The 18,890-nt window shown below is 45.7% G+C and overlaps 1 protein-coding gene across 9 annotated transcripts in view; it reads left to right on the forward strand.

Annotated features, from left to right (window-relative positions):
* Positions 1–17,234, forward strand: part of FRMD5 (FERM domain containing 5) — a 316,870-nt gene extending 299,636 nt beyond the window's left edge. For 4 of the 9 annotated variants that reach the window (XM_023255431.2, XM_045059421.1, XM_045059419.1 and 1 more), the window contains 6 exons: positions 814–877; positions 1,470–1,561; positions 4,177–4,251; positions 4,822–4,890; positions 5,994–6,100; positions 13,530–17,234. In XM_023255431.2, coding sequence (XP_023111199.1) covers positions 814–877; positions 1,470–1,561; positions 4,177–4,251; positions 4,822–4,890; positions 5,994–6,100; positions 13,530–14,107 — 985 coding nt within the window. In that variant the 3' untranslated portion in view covers positions 14,108–17,234. Of the gene's footprint in view, positions 1–813; positions 878–1,469; positions 1,562–4,176; positions 4,252–4,821; positions 4,891–5,993; positions 6,101–9,485; positions 9,539–13,529 lie in introns of all 9 variants that reach the window. The other 5 variants (XM_045059417.1, XM_045059422.1, XM_045059418.1 and 2 more) reach the window with 5 other exon arrangements.
* Positions 17,235–18,890: the final 1,656 nt, after the last annotated feature.

Raw genomic sequence — 18,890 nt, forward strand, 5'->3', positions numbered from 1 at the left:
CCCCTGTCATTTTTCCTTTTTGTAAATGTAACCAAGGCTGAGAGCAGTATGTGAAGGTGAGGTCTAAGCTGTGCCATGTACAGTAACCATGTCACTTCTTCTGATTTGTGTCTGTCCCGCGGGTGACGTACCCCAGTATCCTGTTTGCCTCTTTTACTGCAGCCATTCACTGGGCTGGTGGCTTCAAGGATTTTTCTACAAAAACCCCTAAGCCCCTTTCCTGGTCAGTACGCTGCATGACTGTTCCATGTAATCTGTTCTCTCTCTTTGGTATGTTGCCCTGCCCCCCTCCCTGAGATCGTTTGACATTTGTTTGCATTAAACTGCATTTTCCATCCAGTGGCACAGTCACCTGAAAGACTCAACTCCCTCAGAACCTGGTTGCATTGTTTTTCATTATTTGCTGTATCTTGAACTTTGGCCTCATCAGCTACCTGTGGCATCTTACATTTGACAGTCCCATCCAGATAATGCACCTGCATTATGAACCAAATCCTGAAATGGCCCGGGACCTCTCAACCTAGACTTACTTCCCATACAAACATTTCCCTTTTACAGCCACTGTTGATGAGCCCGAAATCCTCCTATCACCCTATTATTATGGTGTGATTGACCAGAAAACTGTGGATTGAACTGTTTCAGCAACTGTTCTCTAAAGCCACTGCGCTGCTGTCTTGTTTCAGTTCTAATTTTGGCTAAAACTGTGTCTGTGCCTGGAGCCCCTTCCAGTCAGGGTGGGCTGTGCATCTACGAGACTTAGCTGTGAGCAAGCAGCCCAAGACAAGGTGACAGGTGTTCTCTTTGTGCTTGTAGGAATGAGGTGACCAAGCTGAAATTTGAAGGAAAGACTTTCTATTTATACGTAAGTCAGAAAGAGGTGAGTGCTGGCTTCTTTCTCTTCAGGGAGGGCTGGGGCACTGGGTGGTTTCTGATGGCCAGGGCTCAACCAAAGTGGCATATCCAGGTTAGAACTAAGCCACCTGAATGAGAAGCAGAGATCTGGAGGTGAGGGATGGAGAAATGGCCAGGCCCTGGAGCCCAGGACTTCCTCAGGGATGCTAGTGACACCCGGAGGTTCCATACCTCCGAGAAATGCAGACAGTGAAAGATTCTTTTGCTTCTATAGGAGCATTCCAAGATAACAACTTTTTAAAAGGAAGTAGAAAATGCAGACAACAGGAGCACTTTCTCTGTGGAGGGCTCTCGGTTTTGAGTCTGTGGCAGCTGAGGCTTATTGTGATTGGACCTGCCCAGTGTGAACTTAGTCATTGAACTGAGCTCTGCCCCAGCGGGTCCTGCAGGCCTTCTCGTCCAACTGGCCAGCTGCCAGGAAGTCCCTTCCTCTATCTGAAACCTCTTCCTGAAGTCCTGGGGAGCCCTCAGACAGCCCAGGGGTCAGGGTCCTGGCCTACTTCATCCTTCGCTTCTCCACCTGCGCTCAGCTGTTTCTATGTGGGATTTTTTTGTAGGAAAAGAAAATTATTCTCACATATTTTGCTCCAACTCCAGAAGCATGCAAGCACCTTTGGAAATGTGGAATCGAGAACCAAGCCTTCTACAAGTGAGTGGACACATGTGATGGGGACTATCTTTATCAGAGCCAGAGTCATAAAAGCTACTTTTTAGAGGAATGATGGGCAGGAAAATTTGAGAAACACTGAGAAAGGAGACATAAGATGACAAGGCTGGCACTCCTTAATAAAACAGACCCCTTTCTGGATGTCTGTACTCCCAGGATGGATAGAGCTGAGGTCAAGGAATGTGTTTCAGCAGAGATACCCGAGGGATCTACCTTGTGATGTCCTTGCACAGCTCCCAGTGGCAAAGCAGTGAGGGGTCTTTTCAGGGCAAAGCTTAGGCCAAAAATAGCTCACAGGTACCTGACTTGAATCAGGTTGGCCCTGCAGAGCCATTCAGAGCCATAGAAGGCCCAGAGTACAACACTTCATGAAGGAGCAGCAGGTGCAGCCCAGGGCAATTCCCTAAGCCTTGGGGAAACTCTGGGGCTTGCTCCCCAGTGGGTGCCCTAGTGCTGAGCTGCGGTTGATGCCGGACCTTCCCAGTGTGCCACTGCCAGAGGTAGTGCCAGTGACAGAACAAGTGCCCAGGAGCCTGAGTGGGGTAGCTGGAAGAAGGGCAAGGACTTGTCTGTTAGTGAAAAGTCAGCTTTGGGGCAAAAGCAAGAATTTTGATTATCACAGGATTTGTAAAGTATATGAGGTTTCTGTGCTGTTTTCTTTGATTAAGAAAGTGGTTATAAAGGCATTAGGGAACAAATAAATAGCCCATTGAGAAACTGGGGTGATGGCAGATAATTGTTTCACTAAAACCCCTGGTCTTGTTTTTAAAATAGAATGCAATGATTTATGATTTAATAAGCTAGATCTTAATCAGGAAAACATAAGACAAAGTTTGTGGTATATTCTGCCTCTGACAAGCCATAGTTCTCCCTCCAGTAACCTCCAGGACCCTGAAGAACTGCTCTGAGCTAGAGGGGCACCATCCTCCTCCCCAGGGAAAGGCATTGCTGCCTGCTGGCTGCTACGGGGTGTGGGCTGGCAGAACTGGGCCTCCCTCATCTAGGGCCACAGCTCCAGAGGCTGTTTCTTGGTCAGGCTTTCTGAATTGCTTAATAGTTTCTATGCATTTGATACCAGAATCAGGGATGAACTGAATGGGCAGCCTGAATTATAATCTGAGTCGGCTTCTTTCATTTAAAGAAGAGGACACTCAGAAAAGGCTGCCACATGGTCAAATTTCCCTCCTGTTCAGCCCATGGCTGTCTGAGAGAAGCCAAGAAAACATGTCAGTACCATTTTTGGAGACCTTTGTTTTTCTGTTTGTGTCATGGGAACAGAACTGTGCTTCTGAACCTGTGACCAAACTCAGTTTGAGTCGTTCTGTTAACAAATCCCCACACCTAACTAGCCCTACCAAGACCCACACTGGAAACTGAGGCTGTTTTTCACATTTCTACTGATTACTTGATGTTCTCTAGTAAGTGTTAAAAGCCTCTAGCCTGGGTCAGATCCCCAATTATGCCAAGTCTTAGCAGCAGCCACTTTGGCATCACTCTGAGCACGTTTTACACACAAATCCCTGGCACTGCCTTTGGCCTAGTGCTTTGAAAGAAGCCGGGTCAGACTCAAGGACATGTTCAGGCAGGAGGGCAAGTAGGCTTACAGCCTCACAGAGCTGAGACAGGTGCACATGGTCTCCCAGGAACTGCTATTCATGGATTTTGGGGACAACTCCCTACATACTGACTGCCTGCTCACGACAGAGGCTTCAGACCCAGATCAGTTCCTGGCTAGATCAGCACTACAGGCACCTCAGGGCATGTTGTAAGCTGAGTCAGTTGGGTTGGGAGGCCTCACTCTGGGCAGCTCTGCTCAGCTTCCTTTATCTAAGGGTGAGAGGGCCATCTGGGATCAAAGAAGTCACCTAAGAGAATATTTTACAGTGCCCATGGTCTTCCAGAGTCTCCACACCAGCTGTCCACAGCCTTGAAAGTGATATTAATAGGTATTCTGGGAGAAGAGGGATGATTCCAAGTTCAAATAAAAGATGGAACTTGTATTAAAGTTAAGCTAGTTTGTCCATTTCAGGACTTCTTAGAGTCTTTACTATGATAACCTACTTTAGGACTCTCCAAGAGGGAAATGGAATAGGGAGGGCAGCCCCTCCTCTCTCCTCTGCCCACAATTACCCAGACATGGAATCATCAAATACTAGGACTGGAAGGGACTCCTGAGGTCAAGTAGTCCCAGCTCCGTCATTCTGTAGATAAAACAACTAAAACTAAGGAAGAAAAAGAAATTTGCCCAAGGTCATACTGCTAACAAGTGTCCTGGGATTTGACAGGCAGCATTCTATTATTCCCCCAGGCCATCACCCCTAACATTATTCTCAGTCTCCCTGGCCAACCCCATGAAGCACTCTTGGGGAGCCCTCGCTCTCCTGACATGAAAATGGGTTTCAACATGACTGTCCCCAGCACTGAGGCTGTGAGCAAACCCTCAGGTCCTAAAGGAGAGTCAGAGACAAGCCAGTCTGTGAAGGTCCTTTTCCTGAAGAGTTTCCTCAAGTAGCCTTTGGAAGGAGCTGGGAATGCGCTGCCTTAGCCCATGAAGCAGTTGCAGGCCATCTGTCACACTGGACTTTGCCTTGCTGCAGGCTGGAGAAGTCAAGCCAAGTCCGCACAGTGTCCAGCAGCAATTTATTCTTTAAAGGGAGCCGGTTTCGATACAGGTAAATAGTGACAGTAAGTAACTGTTATGGACCTATTTTTAGACCCCTCTCTGGAGAACAGTGGCTCAGTGGTCCTTATCCTTGAGAACAAAGGAACTGGGAACCTCCAAAAAAGCCTGAGGTTTCTATCCAATTCTCCTTGTCTCCTAACCCTTTGACTATTTCTTTCCTTCCCTGCCACAGTTTGTCTGCAGGGCTTAAAATATATATCTTCTTCTGCCCTCACAACAGCAGTGAAATAAGAACTGTACCAGTGATTCTTTTCATGTCTGTCTAAAGATTTTTTTTTTTTTTTGCAATATTTCTGGAACATGCTGGACAATGAGCAATCATTTCTAAATGAAAATGGAAGATACCAAAGACTCCAGAGATAGTTCTCTAAGCTAAGCTATCAGGACATGTAAGAACTTAACCTAGCAAGCCAGCTTTTTTCAGTGACCTAAACACTGGGAAGGACTAGGCCAAAATGGCCATTGCCCAGTCATCCAAAGTATCTGAAATCTTAGACAGGAGCCCAGTGCTGGAACACCGTCTAATCCCTTTCTGTTTGTTTTATTATACTATTTATAGTGGCCGAGTTGCAAAGGAAGTAATGGAGTCGAGTGCAAAGATCAAACGGGAGCCACCAGAAATACACAGGTAGGCTGCCAGGGACTTCCCCCCAAAACGAGTTGCAGTTCAGATCTCAGAATCTCCAAAAAGGCAGCAGTTCCAGTACTATGACCACTCTGGGCACAATGGCTCACAAAAGGGAAAGGAGAACACGATAGGAAAGTTCTCCATCTCAGCTAAAAGCATGGGGAACAGTCTAGGCACCTGCGTGGCTCAGTCGGTTAAGTGTCCGACTTTGGCTCAGGTCACGATCTCAGTTCGTGAGTTTGAGCTTCGCATCGGGTTCTGTGCTGACAGCTCAGAGCATGGAACTTGCTTCAGATTTTGTGTCTCCCTCTCTTCTGCCCCTGCCCTGCTCTGTCTCTCTCTCAAAAATAAACATTAAAAGCATGGGGAACAGTCTAATCCTGGTATCCCTGAGCCTTGATGAAGAACGAGGGAGGGCACAGTACCCAGTACCACCTTCCTGGATGCTTCTCTGTGTCCTCCCAAATCCTAAAAGTGGCCATAGACCACGGAGGGCATGTCCTAAATGCAAGATTGCCTTGTTTCTGGAATCAACCAATTACAGAAAGCCAGGGATCACCCCACAGTCCTGTCTCACTAGGTCTAAAATAGTTTTGAGATCCTTGCTTCAGGTATAACTGTACATCATGCATATCTCCTAAACCTAATAAGATCCACAAAGAATATTAGCCAGGACAGCTAGGGTTCATCAACCAGCTTGACCTCTGGGAATGGGAGCATTATTACTGCCTTCACACAGCACCCCTTGGAGCAGCAGTCTCTGTCAGCAGTCAGAGGAGGCTGCCATATGGGTTTTCAGGCACATTTTCAGGAGTCCTGGGGCTCTACTCCCTGACAATCCTGCCCAGAGACGAGAGGCACCACTGCTGCACTAAAGCAAGGTTCAGGTGGGTCTGGGATATGAGGAGGTGGATGAGTTTGAAGCAGTGTCTCTGATGGGGATCCAGGGACTAAAGACAAAAAAAAAAAAAGTTTTAAGATTTTTTTAAATAAACAAACTTAACAGAGCCAGGCAATTCTAGTAGCTACTCCTCAACTCTGAGTCCTGATCCCATCTGTTGTGTGCACTGAATTAACACAGTTCTCTTTTCATTTAACCTCAGAGCAGGGATGGTTCCCAGCCGCAGCTGTCCCTCCATAACCCATGGCCCAAGGCTGAGCAGTGTCCCTAGGACCCGGAGAAGAGCTGTTCACATCTCCATCATGGAAGGTGAGCAAAAGCTCTGGAGATGACCACAAGGTTCCTCCAAGTTTTGACTTGGACCCGTTCCTCTCAGGGACCTTGAAAAGAAGTGAATGCAGCAGAGACAGCAGCACTTTTCTCCAATGGATGGGAGAAGGTTTTGTGTAGTGGATGGGAACACCAGCTAGGTTTCAGGTGAAGGGTAATCCCACCCAGCCCTGCTGAGCTGTAGTCCAAGAGGGGATTTAGATCTGAGAGTGTTGGGGTAGACCTCTGGGAGGCTATGTATGTTGCATATGCCAGGTTCCTTGCAGTTCTGAAACTGCTTTCCATCAAGAGGCTTTTCACTTGTTTTTCAGATCAGACCAGTCTCCACAGGTTAAACAATCAAGGTGACTGAGGCAGTTAACCAAGAAATGAAAAACTCTTGGTTCTGAAGCACTCCAGTATTTGCTACCACCTTCTATTTCAGTTGTAGAAAGCTCTCCTCTTGCTATCTGAATTCTTTAATGTGATCTCAGGAAATCTAACATGCCTCACCTCTCTCTACCCTTCCCTCCCTTTGGAGGAGGCTGCGGTGGGGTGGAGTGGGGTCGGGGGGAGGCGCAGGGAGACAAAGTCTGTGTATCTTCACTGAACTACATATTGCAGTAGCTAAGGCTGATACCTCTCTAGTCCCTGGGTAGTTAATATTGTTAGGAGACTCTCAGAATATTGGCCTCATTGTCACTGACTGACCTGCCCCCAGGCTGGATATAGGTATAAGTCGAGTGCTTTTACTCCCAAAGATGGATGTTTTTGTAGGACCACCGATCTCAAGCAGCAGCGAACAGCAGCAGGTTTGCTTCAAACCTGTCCTGGAAGGTGGGGAAGGAAGACTTTTTGCCCTTTCTGTGGGAATGCTGATGAATGAAAATAACCACGTAGGTTAGGAAGGACATTATTCCGCTGCTCCCCTGTGAGGATCATGGGTTTGTGTTTAGGATTTTATGTGTCCCTGACTTTGCATTACCTAAATCTGGTATAGAACTACAGTCTAGGGGTTGAGAACCCTGGCTGAGAAACCACATCAAGTACCTTAATTATTTGAGTATGTTAGTTGTTCTTTTTGATTTTTGTTTTGTTCTGTTTTTAAGTTTATTTATTTACTTAGAATCTCAAACACCCTCAGCACAGAGCCCAACATGGGACTTGAACTCCTGAACCGTGAGATCATGACCTGAGCCAAAATCAAGAGTCGGACGCTCAACTGACTGAGCCACCCAGGTGCCCCAGTTGTTCTATTTGTAAAGTAGGGATACCTTCCTTGTGTCCCCATTGAGTTGTGAGGAAGCTGATGTACATGGAAGTACTTGAAAGAGATTAAAGCACTGGGGAGCCTGGGTGGCTCAGTCGATTAAGTGTCCAATTTTAGCTCAGGTCATGATCTCGCGATCTGTGAGTTTAAGCCCCATGTCAGGCTCTGTGCTGACAGCTCAGAGCCTGGAACCTGCTTCGGATTCTGTGTCTCCCTCTCTCTCATAAATAAACATTAAAATAAAAAATTTTTAATAGAGATTAAAGCATTTACTGGACAGGCAGAAAGCATAATGCAAAGAGGCCTGGTCAGGAAGTAAAAGGTGAGATTCAAATCAGAGCTCACCATGTATTTTTCTGAGCCTCTTGCCCCCACCCTAGAGTGCAGTGTGGATGTGGGAGGGTGCCTTATGAACTACGAAGCATAATCACTATGCAAGGTGTGAAGTTATTGAGGTCTGTCATCAGACACAGCCTCCTGGCTTTTCCTCTGGTCTTAGGTTGAGCAGGAGAATGGAGCACAGTTCTCTCTGACCCTCTTCTTGTGGGGTGTGTTCATCTAAGGAAAGTAGAATGAATTTCTTCTCTTTTGAGGAAACATAACTTTCTCCTCTCCTTGTGGCCCTTCTTTCCATCCATCCTGAGGTCTAAAGCCACCAGGTTCATCCCAAAGCTCCTGCAAAAAGTCAAGACAGCTGTCCTTCTAGAGAAAAGGTCACCCGCTGAAGGAAGCTGGCACTAATGCAGGTATAGGGAAGAGCCTCGTGCATTTGTTCTCCAGCATATGGAAGAATGTCCAGTAAAACCCAGGTTCCCAGAAAAGGGAAGACTGAGGCTATCCGTGTGGGAATACAATACATTTGTAGTAGCCACAAAGCGGGGTTGGCAGAACAACTCAAAGGCAGGAAGCCTGTCCTCAAGCTCCCCCAAGACAAGCTATGAGGCTGCCTCAGTTCCCAGCCATCTCTGCCTGTCTTCTCCCACTGCAGCAGCAGTAGGCTCTTCAGCATCTGAAATAGTCCTCTTTGCTTGTAAAATGCCAGGGGAGGATGCAGCAGGAAAAGGCCACCAAAGAAGCTATTAAAGCAGAGACTTCTAGGGCCAAGGCACACCCTCACAATCTCAGCCTCCTAGAACTTCACACCTGGCAAATTATAGCACAGCAGGCTCCCACGTGCTACTCGGAGCCAAACTGCTGCTTACACCCCACGCCTGAGGCTGCCTGTGGACGAGCACAGCCTTCATCCCCAGTCATGGCCTTCAGCCTGGAACCCAGTAGATTCGGGAGGGCACAGGCAGAAGCAGCTAAGAACTGCCCCAGCAGGAATGACACTAACAGGCTCAGAGTGAGGAGAGGCAGATGGACATCTGGTTTGGGTGTGGGGAAAAGAAAATGATTTTAGCATTTAATTTACTCTATCAGTCAGGGATTATCAAGCCTGGGGAAATAAAGAATGGATTATTTCCCAGAGAGTTGAGCTACACCATCTCTCAAGAGGGATTTTGCCTTTAAAGCACCCAGCAAACAAAGCTGACCCTCACTGTCCACCCAACCAGGCAGGGAAGGGCTGAGTGCAGCATGATGGGGGCCTCAGAAAAGGGTGCTAACCAAAACTCCGAGGAAGTTATGGACATTTGAAATTGGTTCATAGTCCATCAGAGACTGTCTTTCCTATATAGTCCATATGGCACATACTATCACAGAAATGATTTGCCTTTTCCAGAGGGAAATATTTGTTTACTATCTCTAAAACAACAGGAAAATTGCAGGGGCACTTGGGTGGCTCAGTCGGTTAAGCATCCAACTTGGGCTCAGGTCAGGATTTCACAGTTTGTGAGTTCGAGCCCCACGTCGGGCTCTGTGCTGACAGCTCGTAGGCTGGAGCCTGCTTCCGATTCTGTGTCTCCCCCTCTCTCTCTGCCCCTCCCCTGCTTGTGCTCTAGGTCTCTCAAAAAATAAATAAATGTAAAAAAAATTTTTTTAATAAAAATAAAATCGGAAAATTGCAAAAACATTAATATAACGCTACAATACAAATGAAACTATGTGATTCCAATGAGCTGGGATCCTTAAGAAGATAACTGCACACTGCTTGGCCTTCCCCTCTGCCCTCAGGGATGCTGAGATACCACGTTATTAGCACAGGATTGACCAGAGAGGATGCTCAGGTATGTTGGTTCCTCTTATCTGCTGCACCCTGAGGGTTGGCTCAGCAACAGAAGGCCCAACAGTGTACAGCCCAGCGGAGGATGGGACACACTCCGTTTCCGGCCCCAGAGCTGACACCTCACACTTCAGAGCCACCCAACCCAAAGCCAAATGTCTTTATAACTTCACATCCTGCATTTTCTAGAACTATGTGATTCTCCATACTCTGTGGGATTGTTCTTTGCCCTCTCTACACCTGACTCTGAGAAGTCTGGGGCCCTTACACAGGCCTCCAGGAAACAGCCGCATTGCTGGAGAAGCATTACTTTTTATGGCTCTAAGTGCTTCTGACTGAATCCAGTCCACTGATAATGTCAGCCTCTCAGAGTTGTTCGTTCCCTGAAGCTCAGCCTACTTTGTCTCCAGAGCTGACATCCTCTCTCCAGCACAGAAGGCACTGTAAAGGAGCTGCCATGCATGAGGTCAGCAAAAATCCTTTGTCCCTAGTTGTTTTTCCATCCTTTGCCTCTGTATCTCCCCTGCCTGGCTGGTTTCCTTGAAGAGATCAGCTGGTTTCCACTGAAGAAGTATCTGCTTTCCTGGGCGACCATGGGGAAGAGTCTGATTAAGATTCACACCAGAGTCCGAGTTCAGCTCCGGTTGACTAATCATTGCCTTCGGCCACTAAGTGTGCGCATACTGAGGATGGGGCCCCGGCTCCAGGGGAGGCTCCTGACCACTGTGTCCCCTGGCCCACAGGGAGCCACCTCTGGGCAAGGCAAGCAGCTGGAACATATCCAAGGTAAAAAAGAATCCTCTGTTTTGCTGTGCCATTTGCCAGATCCCACCCACCCACGGTACCCACCCCCTCCATCCCACAGTAACAGGTTTGATGAAGGGGTTGGGGTGGATGGTGACTTCTAGTGAACCTGAAGTTTTGTACAAGACTAGTCTGACATACATACAGGTGAGGTCTGTTGAGGGAACAGAAGACTAACATTTACTGAGTAACTCTGTTTGTCTAGCAGTCTACTAGAAATGCATACATTTCCATTATCTTATTTACTGAGAGCACCAACAACTTATTATAATGTGGTTTCTGGTGTCCCTCTGATCTGTTCTCTCTGATATAACAGCCTTTGCCTCTCTCCTTCCCCTCCAAGCTTAGGGCTGAATAGTAGGCTAAGCTGAAATGCACTGAAGTGGCTTCAGCAGCTAAGCTGGTCATACTGTGGAAGATCTGACAGTCATAGCTGTCTTTGTGAGGGGACAGCCTCTAGAAAGGGTATGAGGATTATGTGGAATTTAAGAAACAAAACAGATGAACATATGGGAGGGGGGAAAAAAGAGAAAGAGAGGGGAAACAAACCATGAGAGACTCTTAAAGATAGAAAACAAACTGAGGGTTGATGGGGGGATGAGCTAGATGTGTGATGGGCATTAAGGAGGGTACTTGTGATGAGCACTGGTTGTTGTATGTTAGTGATAAATCACTGAATTCTATTCCTGAAACCAATATTGCACTGTATGTTAACTAACTAGAATTTAAGCAAAAATGGAAGGAAGAGAGGGAGGAGCAGAGGAGCCAACACATGTGTGATCAGGGCCTCAAGATTTGTTTTATCAGGAACTTATTAAACATTCCCAGGTTCATATTCCTCATGCTGCTTGTGCAAATGCAGGAATAAGGGGAAAAAACTGGGGGGAAAGGATCAAAGGAGCATCAAGAGCACTGGAACAAGGGGCTGGCTCTTAATTTCACATTATTTCACAACAGTTTCTTGGGCAATTGGGACCTAAATCTAAAGTAGGTGTAAGATGTTGACTTAATTCATCCAGGCCCAGAATCCAACTACATGATCATTAGCACCAGGAAATAGAAAGAGGCTTGGAGTCCATCCTTACCTTTGCCATCACCAACCAACCACATGACTTCAGGCAAGCTCTGTAACCTCTTGCTTGCATTACTTCGTGGAAAGATAAAATGAAAGCACTTAAAAAAGTTTAAAATAGTATACAAATGTAAGATTTTAGCACAAGGGGGGAAAAAATAAAACCAGGACCATGAGGAGCTTCTGAAAGCAGAAGCTGAAAGCTGTGGCAAATATACTTACTGATGGTGAGGTGATGGGGAGACTAGGTGGCTAGCAGGGGGCTGCTGTTCCTGCCCCAACCCACCCCACATTTGTAACCAATCCCAGGATTTATTCCTCTGGAGAATCCTTAACTGTGTCGATGGGCTCCAGCAGGCTGAGCAGGCAGACTGCCTGGGAGCAAATGGCTACTCAAGAGACCCAAACACAACTCACTACTTCTGAAAGGTTACTGCCACCTTTTAAGAGAGACCTTTGGGCGGGGAGGGGGGGAGGGCAGCGGCACCTGGGTGGCTCAGTTGGTTAAGCATTTGACTCTTGATTTTGGCTCAGTTCATGATCTCACGGTTTGTGAGACCAAGCCCCACATAGGTCTCTGGGCTGACAGTGCAGAGATTCTCTCTCTACCTCTCTCTCTGCCCCTCCTCTGCTTGTGCTCTCTCTCAAAATCAACATTCAAAAAGTGAGAGAGAGACCCTTGGGCTTATGAAGCTGGCCCTAATCAACCCTTATTTGGTCAAACCTTTACATAGCTGGGAATCTGATCTAGTCTGCAGCAATTCAGGGTCAATTTCAGAGCAACAGAAGGGAACTGGCTTCTCTTACCATAGGCCGCAAAGGCAGGGAGAGTCAGAGCCACTCTGGCACCCCAAAGATAGCCAGGAATGAAAATGCAGACACTGAACCTGAAACAAGAAGCCATTTCCTCGAGAGCATTGTGATGTGGGCCATACTCAGTGACTCCAGGCCCACATCTTCTAGCCTCCATGGCTACTATTTAGTTGAGGAGTAACCACCTCCTATTTTTTGCTACCAGAGACTGAGCACTGTAAAGAGAGAAATGTTCCATCTGAAAAAGTAGAGAGATAATGGGTAGTTTTAGGGGGTCGGAGAACACTTTCTCCTGACCATTGTAAGAGAATTTCCACCCTGACCCAACAAGATGTTCTCAGAGACCACTCTGCAGTTTGGAGTGTGTAAAGACAGGGGATGTGTCAGCCTACAGTAGACCCAGCTCATTCTAAAGTAAAAAAAAGGAGCCACTAGCCAAGGGCTATTCCCCTTCTCCATCAGAAAACACTTAGGAAGAGGGGTGCCTGGGTGGCCCAGTTGGCTAAGTATCTGACTATTGACTTCGGCTCAGGTCACATCTCCAGGTCATGAGATCAAGCCCAGAATTGGGCTCTGTGCTGAGTGTGGACACTTGTGCTGCTTGGGATTCTCTCTGTCCCTCTCTCTCTGCCCTCCCCTGCTCATGCATGTACATGTGTATGTGCACATGCACACTCTCAAAAATAAACATTAAAAAAAAAAAAAAAAAAAGAAACCACTTAGGAAGAGCAGATAGGGTTTTAATGTCCCCTAAGATTAGGACAGCCAGAAGTGGGAGGCTGAAAAGACAGAGCACAACTGCAGAAATCCAAAAGATGACCTCATGAACTCAAGGAACTGCATGCTGGGTTGTTAGAAGGGCACTCAGCTCCAGAATCAGTATTTCCCTAGTGAAGGAAAACAGTCTTTTCCTCCCCATTCCTGCCTAAGACCCTCAGCCCAAGAGGGAGACTTGAGCTCCCTGAAATGTGGCCCCAGCTCTGAATCAGGGATGGTATGCAATTCAGAATGTCTTTCAATTGACGTCAAAAGCAGGAAAGGCAGAATCTTTGACAAATCTTGCCAAAACCCTACGTAAAAAGAAAAAAACCTCCAACCATGGCCCCTCTGATGTCTGCTGCTTCTCTTATCCTCTTCCTGATACATCAGAACAGCGTGCAGCAGCCACTGTCACGTCAAGTGTACAGGGGGGCTTCCTTCCAAGATTTTAGTTACCATATAAAACAGAATGGGTGCTGCCTCCACCAGACAGCAAAGTGTGCACAGGGACCCAGAAAGCCTTCTCACGTTCCTTTTGCATTTCCAGGCCTCGAGTCCCTCCGGGACAGTGCCCATTCCACACCAGTGCGTTCCTCCTCCCACGGGGACACCTTCCTGCCTCATGTGAGAAGCAGCCGGGCAGATAGCAATGAGCGAGTCGCCGTGATTGCAGACGAAGCCTACAGTCCTGCAGACAGTGTGCTGCCCACCCCTGTGGCTGAGCACAGCCTGGAGCTGATGTTGCTTTCCCGGCAGATCAATGGGGCCACCTGCAGCATCGAAGAAGAGAAGGAGTCTGAAGCCAGCACTCCAACAGCTACAGAGGTGGAGGCCCTTGGGGGAGAGCTGAGGGCCCTGTGTCAGGGGCACGGCAGGCCAGAGGAGGAACAGGTGAATAAGTTTGTTTTAAGTGTCCTCCGTTTGCTCCTTGTGACCATGGGACTCCTCTTTGTTTTGCTCCTCCTCCTGATCATCCTTACCGAGTCTGACCTTGACATTGCCTTTTTCCGCGATATCCGCCAGACCCCCGAGTTTGAACAATTCCACTATCAATACTTTTGTCCCCTCAGGCGATGGTTTGCCTGCAAAATCCGCTCAGTGGTGAGCCTGCTCATTGACACCTGAGAAGGCATGACTCCTCCCAATAACTAGCCAGGTGGACCAAGGAGCCCGGCTACCCATTCCCAGCAATGGGACCCATCGCGGAACCATCGGCACATGTACCAAGTCCTCCTCTCATGACTCAAAGTCCACAGCCTAGGAGGGTCATTTCCCAGAAGAAAAAGAGGATAGGCTCATGCCCTATCTAAACAAACTGGGAAAACTCATTTCCTTCAGAGGTTCTTTCAAGAAAGGCTCAGCGACTCTGTTTCTCATCCTCCCGATTTGCAGGATAATTTTTGGTTTTGAATTTTGATTTTTCATAGATGTGTATTATTTTGAAAGTATCAAATAAAAATAATTTATTTTACTATTACGGATTATCGCAGTAGTGTCACCTAGCAGATGGGACACTAGTTGAAGACTAGAGAGCTGTCGTCTTCTGTATTGTGCGGGAGCTTTCCTACTGGGCTCCAGTAGGCTCATCAGTGCAGCCTCAGCAGCACAGGCCAGGGGTCTGGACAATGGGAACTATCTGTAGGTTTTCCTGCCAGACGAGATTTGAAAAAAGTAAACATCCATGTAGAATGATTAAATGGAAAGTTGCTTCTTATGATGGTCTGAGTTGGATTTTCTTTTCCTTTTGTTTTTTTCAAATCTGAGCAGAGTGGGCATCTGAAGGGACCACCGCTACCGCAGCAGCAGCAGCAGGGGTGGGGTAAGTCTGTCCCCTTAGACTAGAGATCCTAGTGGGCATCGCCATGAGTTTTATATAATGAACTTAGACTTTTGTGATTTTTTTTTTCCTGAAGAACCTCAAGATTTTTATAGTGCTTCAGAGACATTAGTTGAATTCAGTGGTGCCTGAGATAAGACTGTCAGAAATGTCGGACAAAGTGTAGTTAACAGAAACGAGAACTTAGGTACCTAAGAAACTGTTGAGATTCAGAGAGCAGTACCTATTTTGTACCCCCCCCCAAAAAAAACTATTTCAATTTATATTTTAACAAGATGTTATTTTCTTATCAATTCATATTTTGTTTTTACTTTATGGATTAAGAAAATAGAGCCTGATGAACTAAATGATGCAAGAAAGAAACTAATCTTGAGAATGAAAAGCTTCAGAAAAGAGAATTCCAAGATCAACAAAGAGCCTTGGAAGGGACCAAGAAAAGGATTTCTTTAAATAGGCATACTAAAAGATGCCTACAAAAGAAAGAAAGCGAACGTGGCAGAAACCAACAATTAGATGTAGAAATACTGCCCCCTAGGGTCATCCTCTGCATCAGGAAAATAAGAGTTGTAGGAAAGTATTTGCCATTCTTGCTGAGGGAAGCTGTGGAAGCATGCAAAGCATAGCATGTGAAGGGTGAGTGTGGGGTCCAAGGCCCAAGCTCTGCAACTCTTAACCACTCACATACAAGATCTCGTTTTCATCTCAGGGAGAGATTTCTAAGTCATCTGGGGCCTGAGGACTTATTTAAGGATAGTCCGTAGACATATTCCTGGGACCCACACAATAGTGGAGTGGCTGCTAACATCAAGTGATGTTGGGCAGCCCCAAATGCAGAATAGGATGAGTCACTTGAAGATTTGCTCTCCCCTAATTTGTCCCCTGAAATAGCAGAATCATGTCCATGTACAGAGTATAACAGACATGGAATTGACAGGGGGTGCAGGGTGGGGGGAGTGGATTGTACAATTCTAAATGCCCTTTCATCTAGACCAGGGGTTGGCAAACTTCTTCTGTAAAGTGTCAGGTAGTACATATTTTTTTTATTTTGGTTTTGTGGGCCATACTCTGTGGCAACTACTCAACTCTGCCATCATAGCACAAAAACAGCCATAGGTAATACATAAACAAGGAAACATGGCTGTGTTCTATAACAGTTTATTTTTAAAAAGACAGCTGAATTTGGACCACAGGCCATAATTTGCCAACCCCAATCTAGACAATAAAACTGCTCCTTACCAGTATGTTAGCAGAAAGGGGGTCGGCTCTGCTCCCATTCCTGACTTGCTAAAGGCCCAGGACCATTTCCCAGTGGAGGCACTGGGGTTGCTTGTTTAAAGGGTGCTTGAACAACCAACCAGCAAAGAGGTAACTGATGCCAAGATGAGCAAGATCAAGTGTTTAAATGCTAAAACTCCACCAGAAGCTAAGAATGGAAGAGGAATGTCTGATCATTTCCATACCAGCGACAATTAGGGCAGAATTACAAACATCTATTTACCAAGTGACAAGACAAACTGAAGGAGATCCTAGTAAAACTTAGGGATCACTTAGAACCAACTATCCACTGCCACTTGTCATCTACACAGGAAGGCTTTATTTAGCACAAGACTGAAGTGAAAAGTAGACTCAGAGATGAAAAGGCTGTCAGGAGATAGGGGGCTGGTTTTAACCTGGATATGTACTGTCTTATGCAACATAGCAGATTACCTTTTAGTGTAGTGTTCCTACCTCAGTCTGTAGAATATGGTGTTTCTATGCAGTGAGTGATAACCTTGACAGTGACCTTTCATATTCACATTAAAGAGAGATACAATATTCCATTTCCTGGTATGTTACTTGTGTCTAGAGTTCTAACAGTACAATAGTCCATACCACTTCCAACAGCTGGATTTTGCTCTCTGAACAGAAACTTTTGGGTTATTTTTTTCCAGGGCTTACCCCAGAAAATACAGATAGTAAAATTTCCTTCAATTTGCTTTTCAAGTAGCGCTTGAATAACAAACCTCCTTTGTTGGTGACTAGTCTTTTTGGTATCTCCCCATCGTTAAACATTGTTCAGATTTTTAACCTGGTTTTACTGTGTTCCACTATGTCTCCCATTTTCTCTCAAAATTAGTTTGATCTCATTGTAGAAAAAAACAATGGATTCCATAGCTTCATCCATCAGAAGAAATAAAACTCTTACTAAAGAATAGTGTACTGCATCTTTAAGCAGTAGAAGGTAAACTACCTGCAAATGTGAATTTCTTAGTTTCATTAAAAAGTATAGTTGTAAACCTTTCGTGTGCCAAAAATTCTAAGTTATACTTTCCTTCAAAGCAATGTACTTTTTTCTACATATGCAGTATGTAGTTAGCATAAAATCATTGGTGCCATGAAAATTATTTTTAAACTTAAATAAATATTTAAATATCATTGAAGAGTGGACTCTTTTTTAACCTACAACTGGTCTCCCTTTTTCCTCCTTAAAGTTACCAACACAGATAAAAGGATACCAGGGGGATTTATACAGCTGACTGCTGTTCATGACTAGAATCATTTAAAATAGTCATTTTATTGGGGCACCTGGTTGCCTCAGTCAAGCATCCAACTCTTAATTTTGGCTCTGGCCACGATCTCATAGTCATGAGGTTGGGCTCCACACTGGGCATGGAGCCTACTTAATATTCTCTCTCTCAAAAAAAAATAGTAATAATAGTCATTTTGCTTATATCCATCTATCATCCTTGACCTTTCCCCCCAAATAAATACTACTAAAAACGTGGAAACTGTAATAATAGAATGATTTTAGAGATGAACTGGACCTCATTTTTCTGTTGAGGAAAACCAAGGAGTGATTTTCCTAAGGCTACATAGAGCCAAAAGTAGAACCAAGATGGTCCAGGGTGCCTGGCTGGTTCGATAAGTAGAGCATGAGATCCTGAGGTTGTTTGAGCCCTACATTGAGTGTAGAAATTACTCAAGAAAATAAAATCTTAGGGGCAGCTGGGTGGCTCAATCAGTTAAGCATCAACTCTTGATTTCAACTCAGGTAATGGTCTCACAGTCTGTGGGATGGAGCCCTGCATCTGGCTCCACACTGACGGTGCTGAGCCTGCTTAAGATTCTCTCTCTCCCTGCCCTTCCCCTCCTCTCTCAAAATAAAAGTTTTTTTATAAACAAGAACCTAGATGGTCCAGCTTCTAGACCAGTGTTCTCACTCAAGCCTGGAACAAGAACAGAAAACATTTCCTATGAAGGGAATAGAATGGTGTCACTGCTACAGTAACCTGATAATTACAACTTACAAAATATATTCCTCTAACATTATCTCACCTGATTATATAACCATCACTCTGGCTACAAAACTGGTAATGGTCTTTTAAATTCCATGAGGATGAAAAGTGAAACTTGGGTCCACTGTGCTAGTTTCTTACCTTATCTTCCTGTTTTCAATTCTATCTGCCCTTTAATGCTCCATTCTGCTACCAGATCATCTTCCTAAAGCACCAATCATGTTATGTAACCCACCTCGAAATTTTCAGAGGTTCCTATCACCTATAAAATGATTATCTAATATCCTGTCCCTAGTGGAGTTTTGTTTTTGTTTCTAATGACAAAGTCTTTGCTTAAAGTGATCTGCAAAGTAAAAAGCCTAAGAAACAGGGGTGCCTGGGTGGCTCAGTAAGTTGGGTGTCCAGCTCTTGATTTCAGTTCAGGTCATGATGCCAGGGTCGTAGGATTCAGCGCAGAGTGTGGAGCCTACTTAAGATTCTCTCTCCCTCTGCCATTCTCCCCCACCATTTTCTAAAAAAGAAAAAAAGAAAGCTCTCTAAAAACAAAAAAGAAAAGCCTAAGAACCACTGGATGTGAGTGGTGATTTCCCATGATCCTACAGTTTTTTTAACATTTATTTAACATTTGTTTATTATTTTCCCCCAGTGCAAGATGGGGAGAGGCAGAGAAAGTGGACACAGAATCCAAAGCAGACTCCAGGCTCTGTGCTGTCAGCACAAGGCCCAACATGGGGTTCAAACTCATGGACCGTGAGATCATGACCTGAGCCGAAGTTGGACGCTTAACTAAGCCACC

Source organism: Felis catus, chromosome B3, assembly GCF_018350175.1.
Source record: "Felis catus isolate Fca126 chromosome B3, F.catus_Fca126_mat1.0, whole genome shotgun sequence".
Taxonomy (NCBI): Eukaryota; Metazoa; Chordata; class Mammalia; order Carnivora; family Felidae; genus Felis; species Felis catus.